The sequence below is a fragment of the Trypanosoma equiperdum genome, assembly GCF_001457755.1.
Source record: "Trypanosoma equiperdum strain OVI genome assembly, contig: ctg_353, whole genome shotgun sequence".
NCBI lineage: Eukaryota > Euglenozoa > Kinetoplastea > Trypanosomatida > Trypanosomatidae > Trypanosoma > Trypanosoma equiperdum.
In genome coordinates, this window is record NW_027124258.1 from 29,806 (window position 1) to 41,503 (window position 11,698).

Consider the following 11,698-nt stretch of genomic DNA (forward strand, 5'->3'; position numbering starts at 1 on the left):
TTTTTTCTTGTATCATCCCTCTTCCATCAACAACTTCTTTTCTTTTCCCCACTTAACCACAATTTCTTCATATAAGCCTGCCCATGTGTATCACACTCTTCTCTTTTTTTTTCTTTTTATTTCAGAAGTGCACAACATAAAGAACCGCCGTCGGTAGCCCACGTGCGGGTGATAATATTTTCCATTACTCCACCACAAGGATGGAAGAAAAAGAGAAAATAAAAAAGGAAAAGATGAAAAGGGAAAGAAAACACAAAATTGAAGTTTCCCCCTCCACACACACACATTTTTCTCTCCCTCTTTTGCAGACCTTTCATTCTCACTTTCACAATGTGGTACCGGCTTTCATGAAGTTATAACCGCACCGATATTGTCATTTACGCCATATTGTTTGACTCGCATTGCTGACGCCAACATTTCTTTCCCTTTTCTCTCGTACTTCCATTCATTCATCCATACTTTCCACCTCGGCACCATCCACAGGTAAAGGGAAAAAAAAAGAAGTAAAAGAAAAGACACACAAACACACAGATACCACAACGCATTTGCAGTGCGTAGAAAGGATAGGAAGAAAGTGAGAAAAAAACAAATATATATATATATAACAATACACTGCTCTCGTCAGCAAAAAGAAAAACAGCAACAGAACTAAGTGACGTACAAGGCTACCTTCGCACGCTGAGCAACTGGGGAAAAATATGTGGGGACATTCCTCTCTTATTTCTCTTCCGTTCCCGTTTATCGGCTACAACCCGACTTCCGCTCCCCCACACGTCAAATAAACTTTCCTCACTTTCGTTTCACACAACTTATATTTCATCTCTTTTCCATTCACATTTTCTCCTCTCTTCTCCTCTCCCCTATTCATTCTCTACTCGCCCAGCCACGCATAGAAGCAGGAAAAGACAGGAAAATGAAGAGAACGGTAAATAGCACCAAAAAGTAAACAAAAATTTGTATGATATATAAATATATAACACGACCCAGAAGCATACGGCACTCGCGCCGGCATATACACACATCTCCTTTCCTTCAACACAAGCTCAGGTGAGTGAATTGACAACAAATAAAATTATTCAACTACTGAGTGACTTTTTGTTTTACTTCCACTCATAAAGACCGTTTGGTCCCACCCGCCCATACTCGCACATTTCAATGGAATTCGACCATAGAAAAGGTACTCATAAAACCACACCGCCTTCGCGCAACAAAAAAAAAAGAAAAGAAAAGTGTAGACGCGAGGTAATTTTGCCTTCCCTTTCATTTCCATCCTTCGACTCCCACTTATCCCACTGTTCCCTTCACCCCTAAACAAATGAACACACAAAAACACACTCTCACACGTTTCTTCTTTTTCATGCATCTACTTCCCATTTTCCCCACGCCTTCCTTGGATTTCTTCCGCTTTATTGCTTACAATCCACCCTATTCTCGCTCAGCAGAAGCAGCCACTTTCACTGTCTTCTGACTTTTTACCACCAGTTCTCGACACCCGCGCCACGCCGGGTCCTGTCCCTTGTTTACCCGAAACGGCGCCCGCATCCAACACGCCGGACTCCACATTATCATAAATCATTGCCGCAGTTTTCAGAAACGCGTCATCCACATTTTGCGCTGTTTTCGCACTCGTTTCCATAAAAACCAAGTTGTGCTTCCGTGCAAACGCCTCACCCTCCTCCCGTGACACCTCTCGTTTCTTCTCCAAGTCACATTTGTTTCCAATAAGCATAATAACAATGGCCGTGTTGGCATTTGACCTCGCATCTTCCAACCATGTTTGCAGATGCGTAAAAGTGTCACGACGGGTTACATCATACACGAGAAGCGCACCACACGCCCCACGGTAATAACTGCGAGTGATGCTCCGGAAGCTTTCCTGTCCAGCTGTATCCCAAATCTGCAGTTTGATGTTCTTCTCTTTAATAGTCACTACGCGGGCACCAAATTCTACTCCGATGGTTAAGTCGTGCAGCGGTTCAAACCGCTTGTCCGTGAACTGCAGTAGGAGGCAACTCTTTCCCACTCCGCTATCACCAATAATAATGTACTTGAAAACATAATGGTGCTGCTGCATTGCGGTGTCTGGACGTTTTGTTGTTGTTGTTGTTGTTGTTACTGTTCTCCTCAATAATAAAAAAAAGAAAAAAAAGAACAGTAACAAAAATAAACCTATTGTTGTTCGGTAACACAACGATTACCAACTAAATTCCAGTGTGATGCACCCGCTTTTGCTGTCACTGTTCTGCACGAATAAATTCTACACGACTCGTTCTCCCTATATGTAGGCGGTCGACGTAAGTGCCTTGCTATCAAGTGTAGTAGTCAACTTCGCAATTGGAACCTGTGTAGTTCTATTAGACGAAAAAAAAAATACGTGTATACAATCTAAGATAGTGAAAACGGAAATAAATAAAGCAGAAGGGGATACGTATAATTCGCAACCGAAAGGGTTGCAGCTGAGCATAGCCCCCCCCCCGAAAAAAAAAAAAATCCCGGGAAGCAGAGGCCAAGCCGAAGCCCCCAGTTTATTTGTAGTAGGCTGGCCTACCAATCACGGAAGTGAGACTAACAATTGGCATGCAAGCATCAAAAAGAGCCTTGGAGTGGAGACTGCAACATCTACTGTTGTTGTTAGCCACTTTTACACACCATGTGCTCGCGTGTTGATGTTGTTTGCAGTGACCATATACCCAGTGTACATTGAACCATAACAAAATACATCTGATATCATGACAAAGACACCCTCCCTTCAAGAAAAGAGATGAGTTTTCTGACACTTGCCAACAAGGCATCCGCCTCCCCCGAGCCTTCGCTCATTAAGGTTCCTGTGCCTCTTTCAGGAGTTCCTCCAGCAGTATTCACGGCACCGCCCGGTCCCGCCGAGCATTCACCGATGCTTGTGTTCCCCCCTTCAGAACCGCTCAACTCTGCCCATGGGCTTCCCTCTCCAACACCTCTTTCATGCAAACTTCCCCTTGGGCTGCTCTCACTCGTGCTCCCCTCCTCCGTAGTTGCATTCCCCCGTGGGGCATTGCTATCGGATGTTGGGGTACCCTCTAAACGCACCTCCTCGGATTCCTCTCTACCTCCGCCAGTAGACCCACCTTCATTTGTGGGACGCCGGCGAAGTCGTACAATCCCACGAAGTAATCCCCGCAACAGCACAGTAAGACGCGTATCTGCCGTGTTCGTATCACTCAAATCGGTACTTCCACCCGCATGTATGTCTCCTCGAGACATATGAGCACTGTCCACAGGCCCCACCGATGACTCAACTCGCGACGCTAGGCGAGAACGAGAAATGGAAGCCTGGAAAATACTTTCGGTTAAGGGCGGACTGTCAGCCACCGAATGCGCACCAGATCGACGCCAATTGCGGCATTGCTTCGCCTTCAAGAGGTAGGGGTTGCACCAAAACTGCGCGACTCGCATTTCAACAGAATCAACACGGGGGTTTATCTCCTCGTGAGAAGACGGCAGAGACGACGACACGGATCCCATTGTTAAGGGGGTATGTGGCCGCATCGTGTGCAAGTTCATTTGGTACGTGCTGCTTCCTCTCCTCAAACCACTTGTGGTCCGCAGTAACGGATCAGTTGAGTGTAGAGACGCCTGAGGGGCACGCAGTGACGCCGCTTTAGATGTTAAGGGCGATGCGCTCTCTGTCTCCAGGGATATCGGGAAACCTCCTGTACATGCCGGGTGCTGTCTCTCGTAGAGAAAGGAAGACCAAAGGCGGCACTGCGCTTCATACGAAGCAAGTCGTGTCCTTAAGGCCTGTAGTTGGTCCTCAGCAACCTTCTGTCGCTTCTCCTGCGCAGTGAGCACCTCCTTCTGTTCAATCAACTGCTCTCGTGCATTTCCCAGTTCATACGCTGTAGCCTTGTTTAGGCACTTCTCACATGCCTCATACTGCTTGAGATGGCTCAGGGCAGCAGCGTGGCACCGGGAGAGGTGCTGCGAATGCACCGAAATTACTTTCATTTCGTCTACTATAGGCGATCCCGCCTTGCGAGCCAACATGGACAGTTTGAGCATTACACTGTCAGTCGCGTCAAGAATCTTAAAAGCGCTTTGAGATACAATTTCCAGCACAAATGTCAGAGATGTCGATGAGAACTTAATTGGTGGTTGCGGCGTCTCCAATACTGACTCTTTCAGTTGAAAATGTGGTTTGGTGTTCAACTCGGCTGCCTTTCTCTGCTCAGCTCGCATCACAGTAAGAGTTCTAAGCTTCTGAATCGTTTCGTGTTCGAGCGCACTTTCCAGTGAAACAGAAAAGGGTCCAGCACCCAGGGACATAACGGGATCATCAGAAATGACCACCTTCTCCCCACCATTAGCTCCCGAGGTTTCCACCAGTGTGTTTAGGTCTTCTAGCAACATTGTTGTCATACTACTCTCGTAAACAGCTTCAGATAGGTTGTTTATCCTCTTGACCATCGACTTGGAAATATTCGAAGCTGTCTCCATCCGCCGCCGCCGGGTGCGGAACATGCTCAGTAGTGTACTATCATCTATCTGAACTACACTATCTGTTCCGCATCTTGCGGTACGTGGCTTTTGGTTCTTGGGTAACGGTGGAAGGTGCATACTACCGCGGTCGCTAATTTCTCGCCGGCTTCCCTATGGAATTCCTGCCGTAGCAACGCAAATTGTATTCGTCCGCTCCCACACACACCTACCACTGTAAATTTCAGGTGAATATGCAACGCCTACGCACGCCTTTGCTCAAAAGGGAAGAAAAGAAAAAATGCGCACCAGCAATGTGGCAGTACAGTAGCGGTTAGACGCGTGGAACTACGAAGTCATTGGGCACAAAAAGTATGGCAGTAATTCACAACCGATAGAAATAACGAACGAAACGGCTGGAGGAAACTCCGTAAAATAAAAAACCGCTAAACACTTTAACAGAAAGTCCTGTAGCACTCCACCAATGGTATAATTAAAAGGATTGAAACATAAAAGCATTGTCAACGGCGGACCGACAACAACACACTTTTGCTGCACGGCCGCAGCACACCCCAATACGCGGGGGAAAAAAAAAGGAAGTATCCATGGCAACGGATGTCAGAGCATCTGCGGTGAAGCCATTAAATATTGTTGTTACTTGCTTCCCTAATCAGTGCAGCCTCCTTCAGCTGCCTCTCCTTTGCATCGTCAACGATTGTTCGGAGGTTTTGGGTTGAGTAACGGTTCCATAACGTCATTGCAGTAATTATGATCGCACTGCCGGCATATATCTTCCCAGGGGTCATACGCATGCTCATTCTGTCAAAACTAACAAATTTCTTGTGACCCTCGAACAGCACGATCACAGCGGATACACTGCGAGTCACCTATCGTCTTCCTTTTTGACTGGAGGTGGGCCAAAATTTAAGAAGAAAACAGCATATAAAACATTCACGTGGCAGAGCATGCCTTCCGAGAATTTAAGTGAGTGTGCTTACATCCGAAAAAGCAGCATGACATGAGCTGCAGGAACGAAATCGTGACAGGCATACATATTTTAACAATGTTGACGAAGTGAATAAACAGAAAGTGGGATTTTACTAGCCACGGCAACTGCGACCCAAGTGACACCGCGTATGAAAAACGAGCACCGTTCACTCGTTCCATGAAAAACTGAACAGCATCACAGAGAAATCCGCTGGTAGTAAACGGGGTTCCACCTGTGAAGAAATACACGGCGGCCCGCCGCTACAAAGCGCACCAGACTCTAGAATAATTCCACCATAAGTTGCCACACTGCGGACGCATTGCCACGATCACCAAGCCGCTGTCGCTTTTCCTCGATGCGCGAGGCGGCTCACAACGAAAAAAAGAAAAAGCCTCCAAACAACCAAGCCTCATATCAGCATCGATAATAACACAGATAACAGCAAGAACACAAACAAACGAAAGGGGTAAAACGTAGTATCGCCATTAATCTCTGGAGAGAAGCGTGACCCACAAGCTACCCAGATCTGCAGGCGCATAACCGGTGCTTCCCATAACAAAAAAAAAAGTTGAGCCACAACGGGGTACTCATACCACGCAAAAACCAAGATCAGTGCGGTAAACCGAAAACGATCTTGAAGTAAGAAGAACCCCAGGTGCTGCTCCCCTTCCACAACAATTGTGAAGCCTCCGCTGATGAGGGCTAACGGTTTGCTGGCCAAAAACACATGTGTTACATGAATTGTGCCACGAGCCTGATGGTGTGTATCACGTATATAATCCAAGTAACTTGCTACGCGTGCACACAGAATACTCGATATAGAAGAAAACAGGGAAAAAGCGGGATTACCATGGCATGTAAATCCTGCAGAAAATTGCTTCGTCGCTTGCATTTTTGAATATTTGCAGCACCACTGACCCTCTCCACCAGAGGAGTTGATTTTACGTTTTTTCTTCGTTAAAAAAAAAAAAGTGTCGTAGTACATAAAGATACCACTACCATTAGAGACGTGACACCGCACGCAGCGGAATGGGAGCGCGTCGCCGGATACAACGGTCGTGACGAACCCCCTGCCAGAATGGAGAAACCGTCACTCATCGGTGTTCCCGCCTGCCCACCACACACACACACAGAAAAAAAAAAGAGCCACCTCTGAGAAAATGCTTCGGTTCTTTATAACCAACAGGCTCTCCCATTTTTGTTGGGTCAGGTACTCAACTCACATAACCGCTTTCGTATGTTGGTGGAACTCACTCTACTCTCCTCATCATCGCAGACTCCTACATAAGGAACCAACACACACTCTAGCGGCTTAAGACCCACCGACAGTCGTGCTGTGTTGATGGAAGGCAAAGCGCCAACAGTTTCCGGTGAAACCACAAGTGCCTCCAACGAGGGATCACTATCGGCCCCACCAGCGCGGTCTGCAATGCCGGCCACCTCAAGGCCAAGGTCTGGCCGTAGCAAATGGGCAAACTTTGTAACAGCTGCGCAGCGTACTTCAAACGGCTCGATGAGGTCGGCATGAATCTTTGTAGTTAGCATCGTGGACACCGTTACACCAATCCGAAGGACCTGCGTGGCGTGCAGCAAAGCAGTAGTAAGCAACAGTTTGTGACCTCCGTGCAGACGATCGAAAGTCCCACCGACTGCAACACCTTTGTACACCGGATTGAAGCCGCAATTAGGTGTCATTAATGAGGCCGTAAAGAGTGGTAACTTGTGTCCCTCCCGGCTATTTGTATTGCGATTAGGCGTCTCATAGTACTCTAAAGGCGCCAGTGGGACAACAGTGACAGATGTCCTTGGATTATGTCGTACAGCCACATCGTATAATACCTTTATGTGCTGGAGCGCCGTATCCCGATGGCCGTCATCTACTCGCAAGTGGACCTGCAGCGGGTTGTGAGGCTCTCCAGCTGGTTTTGTGCCACAGAGCGCGGTAAGGTGGGAAAACAACACGGTGCAATTCCTTTCCAGACCTGCGGAGGTGCCCAACAGAAGCGGATCCATCTGAATTTGTGGTAAACCTAAACGTAACAACTTGCCGTTATGGCCAATTTCACGCTGGTGATGGACAATTACGAATGTGAGAGGGGAAGGAAGCAGGAAAGAGTCTACGTGGACGCAAGGGAAAACGTGTAGCAATACACGGACGCGCTTTCATTCTCAACTGACCCCCACAAGATGGTTACAACACAAAAAAAAGACACTGAATGGTTGTTCGCTTCGACTCAGCACGCTTTTCATGAGACACGCCGAGAGTCCTCAATCAAGGCACCGTAAGGTCCTCCCAGTACGGATTGTCATGATCACTGGACACACCCTCTGGATCGCTCAGCCAACGCGAGTCACAGCGAAACACTCGGAAGTGATGGTTCAGTTCTTGAATAGCGTGAATTGAGACAGTGGAACCCAAACCACCGTGCACAGGGTTGGGGAAACAGTAGAAAACACGCCTCACCCTGCTGTGAACAAGGGCCATGGAGCACATTACGCAAGGCTCATGACTAACAAACATGTCCATACCATTGGCGAGGTACGACGCGTCGCCTTCAACCTCTCGGTCTTTACACTGCTTGCGAGTGACTTCCTTTAACACGAATGTTACAGGATGATCCAGCACCACTCGATTGGATTTGCGGCACCCGGAATTGGAAACATAACCAAGACACGCTGCACTATTCCCCCGTTTAAGTGCGTGCTCCTCACCACTAGAAACAAGCACGCGGTAACCATCAGAGGGATCAACTAATACCGCCGCAATCCCAAGGGTTTCGTCCGTGCGAAGCCGCTTTGCTAACGGCATAACCACCGTACGAAAAATGCGCTGGATGCTCCCCATCTCGCACTCCGACAACTGTGTCGGTGCACGTGGCTTTGGTGTGGCGAAAGGCCAAATCTGACACCATTTGGTCCATTCCTCGGCGGAACTGCGCGGTGCCCTATCCGGAACCCACACCCTGTGCACGGCAACAGTAGTATCCGCTGCTGACTCAAGTTCTTTCAACGCACTGCTGTCTACGGGACCGCCAACGCTCAAAAGGAGCTCCAGTATGTGGCTATTTTCTGCCGCTGGGGTACCTAAAGCGGCACTGTTTCTCTCACAGCCGTCAGAGATCGTACTAGTGGCAACGGAGCTGTCACGTTTATCGCAAATAACACCCCCAGCAAAGCCATCCATGGGAGCAGTGGCAACTCGGGTCGCCGAAGAACGGCGGATACGCTTCAGATGGCAAGCATGTGGCTTGAGGGGGAGTAATTTGTTGGCAATACTCAGGAACATGGTGCACAAGCGTTCCTGCTGCACGTACGTGGCCAAAGCACTTACAAGTTTGGGGGGTTCCTCCGGTACCACCACCTCCTCCATCTCTGAGGAACTTAGTCACGAACAGTGATGAAAACAGCAAAACGCATGGTGAAAAACGGCACACATGATAGAGATCACCAATAAGGATAACAATTGCACAGCCTCATTACCGTGTATACCTCCAGAAATAGAAGGGAGACTCCCTGCTGCTCAAGGGACCTGAAGAGCCACAACTGAGTTCTCAGCAACCGTTACTTGCACAACAGGTCGTTAAACTACCCCTTACATACACTCCCATCACCCGTACACCGCCCTCCGTTGTATGAACCGCCCAAAACGACAACCGAACCGTAGCCTTTCCGTCTGCAAGGAAAGGTGATGAAGGAATGAATCGTACCTACAGAACCGATAGAAAGAGAGTGATATATTCCTTTCAACCAATTAATCCACACTCTCACAACTACTTGGCAGATTGCTGGTCATGTGAGACACGAATCACCCTCAGATGCTCCCCCGTGTAGCGCTCCGCCGTTACAGTAACATTCACGGGATAACACCTATCATTAGGGAACGTACCTCGAATCACCTCCATCAACTCCTCAACATCATTTTCGCGTATGGCGACAATATAGCAAACTCCACGGCTAGATAGAAAAGATGGAAGTTTCGAAATAAAGCGATCAACCACCACGCGGCCCCGAGGTCCCCCACACCATGCCGCCGTTATGAGATCCTTCCCAGCTTCCGCGCTCTGAAGTTCCTCCATTGTCGTTGGGACGTACGGAGGATTGAAGAGTATCACATCGAATGTGAACTCCTCCTTTTCCTCCTTTGTGTATTCTGTAATGTCACTCGCTTCATGTTCAAAAGGACTGAACAAATCACCTCGGTGAAGGTGAAGTGGCAAGATTGTGTCTCCTCCAATAATGCGTTTTTGCGTATTGTGCCAAGTAATACTCGTTGCCTCGAGAGCAACTGGGTTCACATCAACAGCGTGAAACTCTGCTGTTGACTTCTCAGCACTGCCACTACCTAAGTTACCACCCTCCGTAGCTCCCAAGAGAAGGAGCATCAAATGCGAAATGACAGTGCCCGACCCGCAGCCAATTTCTACACAGCGCCGAGGTTGCAGCGCGCGGAGAAGATGAGCATCCTTGTCAAGCGCCTCCAGCAACAGAAATGTGTCCGCCTCCGGTTCGTAGACGTTAGTCCGAAAGCGCTCCTCCGTGATGCAGTGGAGGTAGTCTGGGGTAACTGCCATGAGCGGGAACCACTGCTGTGTCATATAACAATAGAGAAATCATAAAAAATAGCAGTAAACAAGAAGTGCTCATGAGGCGGGAAAACAGTTCACCGGGCACACCCTCATACATTTTTTTTTCCGATCGAGCGCCGGGGTCAACAAGATATTTGAAAAAAAGAAAAACGCAACAATAAGTTTGCCCTCATTCCGCCAGCGCGTAGGCATACAAAAGAGACCAGGTAATAGCAGCACGCTCCAAAAACACACGATCATCCTTTGCCTTAGCACAACCCGGTGTAATGTCATGCACAAAAGTGCCTACACCATATCAAGTCCCACACATGTAAGGGGAGGAATGCGAATGCGCTTTAATTCATCCAAAAGCAACAACTCACTACGTTCGTTCAACTGCATGACCGAAGTTTCCGAAAATGCCTGTACAATATCATGCCTACTGATTCCTGTCAAACCGTCAAAGACAGTAACCTCCCCGACATCGCCAACATCATCACAGGTATCGCTAACACATTCAACAAAACTTTCCACGCATTGTTTCCTGCGGCCCCGCACATGAAGTTCGCCGATGTGGAGGTACGCTCCCAGTTTCTCTAAAAAAGTGTCGGACACGCATGGCCCCTTCTTTACATCGTTTCCAATCACCAACGTGCGCCGCAACACTAAACTGTCCACCTTATTGACACCACCCTCACCGCCAGTGGGGCACTCGGAGATTTTCGTAAGATTAGAGACGAACAAATTGCGCAACAGTACCCACGGTGAATGAGGAAGGTACGCGATGAGCAACGCATGCGGGTGACCAGGAATATATGCACCGTACAGATTGCACTCTTCCATCACCACTCCCAATTTATCGCAGCACTTCGTGTGCACTTCAGTAGCCACAGGGTCAAAGAAACAAGCCCTGACGGTGGGCGTAGAAGGTTGCAGACCATCCCCATTGTTAGAAGGGACTGATGATAACTTCGATCTGATCAGATGTCGGACGAAGGACTCGCACTCCGATTGTAAAACAATAAATAGAGCCATCTGTAGAAACCCTGCACGTGACTCCTCATACGTAAACGGTCCAATACCTAAAGCAACGAGTTTGATTCCGGTGAGACCATTGGAATGCGCATTCAGAAAATGTCGTAGTGGGGAGATGACATCCCTCCGCACGAACGCCAACCCCCGGAGGAACCGCGCAGCCTTGCGAAGATGCTTCACCTCTGCTGCGGTACTTCGGGACGGGATTGTTGTAACTAATGAGGAGACGCCTTTGCCACCACCCGCTGATTTCGCGGCATTGGCTTCTCGACGTCTGCGTGAGGGTTGCTGCCGCTGCTGCACAACGGTCCACATGAGGCAAACACCACAGACACAGAGTGCCAGCGTGCAACTTATAATGCATAGTAAATAAAAAAGAGGAAAGGCCAAGAGAAAGGAGAACACCTGACAACAAAAAAAAATGGAAGGAACAATCACGTTGCAGGGGACATAACGTACTTCCCTCGTTGACCACCTCCGGCGGTCCCTGTAGTGAAGTGCCAACAAGCAAAGGAGTTAAATGACTAATAACGGAAAAGTGAACAAGGAGCTACATGAGGGGAGAAGCATAAGCGATCTTGCAAATGCAACCCACGTCCGCCTCTACGCGCTTTTACCACTAACTCTCCAGCATTTCCTCGGAGAAAAGTTTTTTTTT

At 48.3% G+C, this 11,698-nt stretch overlaps 6 protein-coding genes and 1 pseudogene across 7 annotated transcripts; all 7 read right to left on the reverse strand.

Moving 5' to 3' along the window:
- Positions 1-1,435: 1,435 nt before the first annotated feature.
- TEOVI_000136500 (Ras-related protein RAB2B, putative) lies at positions 1,436-2,074 on the reverse strand (the record flags this gene model as incomplete). Its single annotated transcript, XM_067224600.1, has 1 exon — positions 1,436-2,074. One exon carries the CDS (start codon positions 2,072-2,074, stop codon positions 1,436-1,438), a length of 639 nt encoding a protein of 212 aa, XP_067080701.1.
- A 653-nt stretch (positions 2,075-2,727) lies between these two features.
- Positions 2,728-4,593, reverse strand: TEOVI_000136600 (uncharacterized protein; the record flags this gene model as incomplete). Its single annotated transcript, XM_067224601.1, has 1 exon — positions 2,728-4,593. One exon carries the CDS (start codon positions 4,591-4,593, stop codon positions 2,728-2,730), a length of 1,866 nt encoding a protein of 621 aa, XP_067080702.1.
- Positions 4,594-5,849: 1,256 nt separating this feature from the next.
- TEOVI_000136700 (uncharacterized protein) lies at positions 5,850-6,425 on the reverse strand (the record flags this gene model as incomplete). The annotated part of the gene is made up of 1 exon (XM_067224602.1): positions 5,850-6,425. The coding sequence occupies one exon, from the start codon at positions 6,423-6,425 to the stop codon at positions 5,850-5,852; it is 576 nt and encodes a 191-aa protein (XP_067080703.1).
- A 221-nt stretch (positions 6,426-6,646) lies between these two features.
- TEOVI_000136800 (Cytidylyltransferase, putative) lies at positions 6,647-7,453 on the reverse strand (the record flags this gene model as incomplete). The annotated part of the gene is made up of 1 exon (XM_067224603.1): positions 6,647-7,453. The coding sequence occupies one exon, from the start codon at positions 7,451-7,453 to the stop codon at positions 6,647-6,649; it is 807 nt and encodes a 268-aa protein (XP_067080704.1).
- A 259-nt stretch (positions 7,454-7,712) lies between these two features.
- On the reverse strand, positions 7,713-8,810 carry TEOVI_000136900 (tRNA-sepcific adenosine deaminase; the record flags this gene model as incomplete). Its single annotated transcript, XM_067224604.1, has 1 exon — positions 7,713-8,810. The coding sequence occupies one exon, from the start codon at positions 8,808-8,810 to the stop codon at positions 7,713-7,715; it is 1,098 nt and encodes a 365-aa protein (XP_067080705.1).
- A 400-nt stretch (positions 8,811-9,210) lies between these two features.
- Positions 9,211-10,035, reverse strand: TEOVI_000137000:pseudogene (annotated as a pseudogene). The gene has a single exon. A coding segment is annotated over exon 1 (825 nt).
- Positions 10,036-10,311: 276 nt separating this feature from the next.
- Positions 10,312-11,355, reverse strand: TEOVI_000137100 (uncharacterized protein; the record flags this gene model as incomplete). Its single annotated transcript, XM_067224605.1, has 1 exon — positions 10,312-11,355. One exon carries the CDS (start codon positions 11,353-11,355, stop codon positions 10,312-10,314), a length of 1,044 nt encoding a protein of 347 aa, XP_067080706.1.
- Positions 11,356-11,698: the final 343 nt, after the last annotated feature.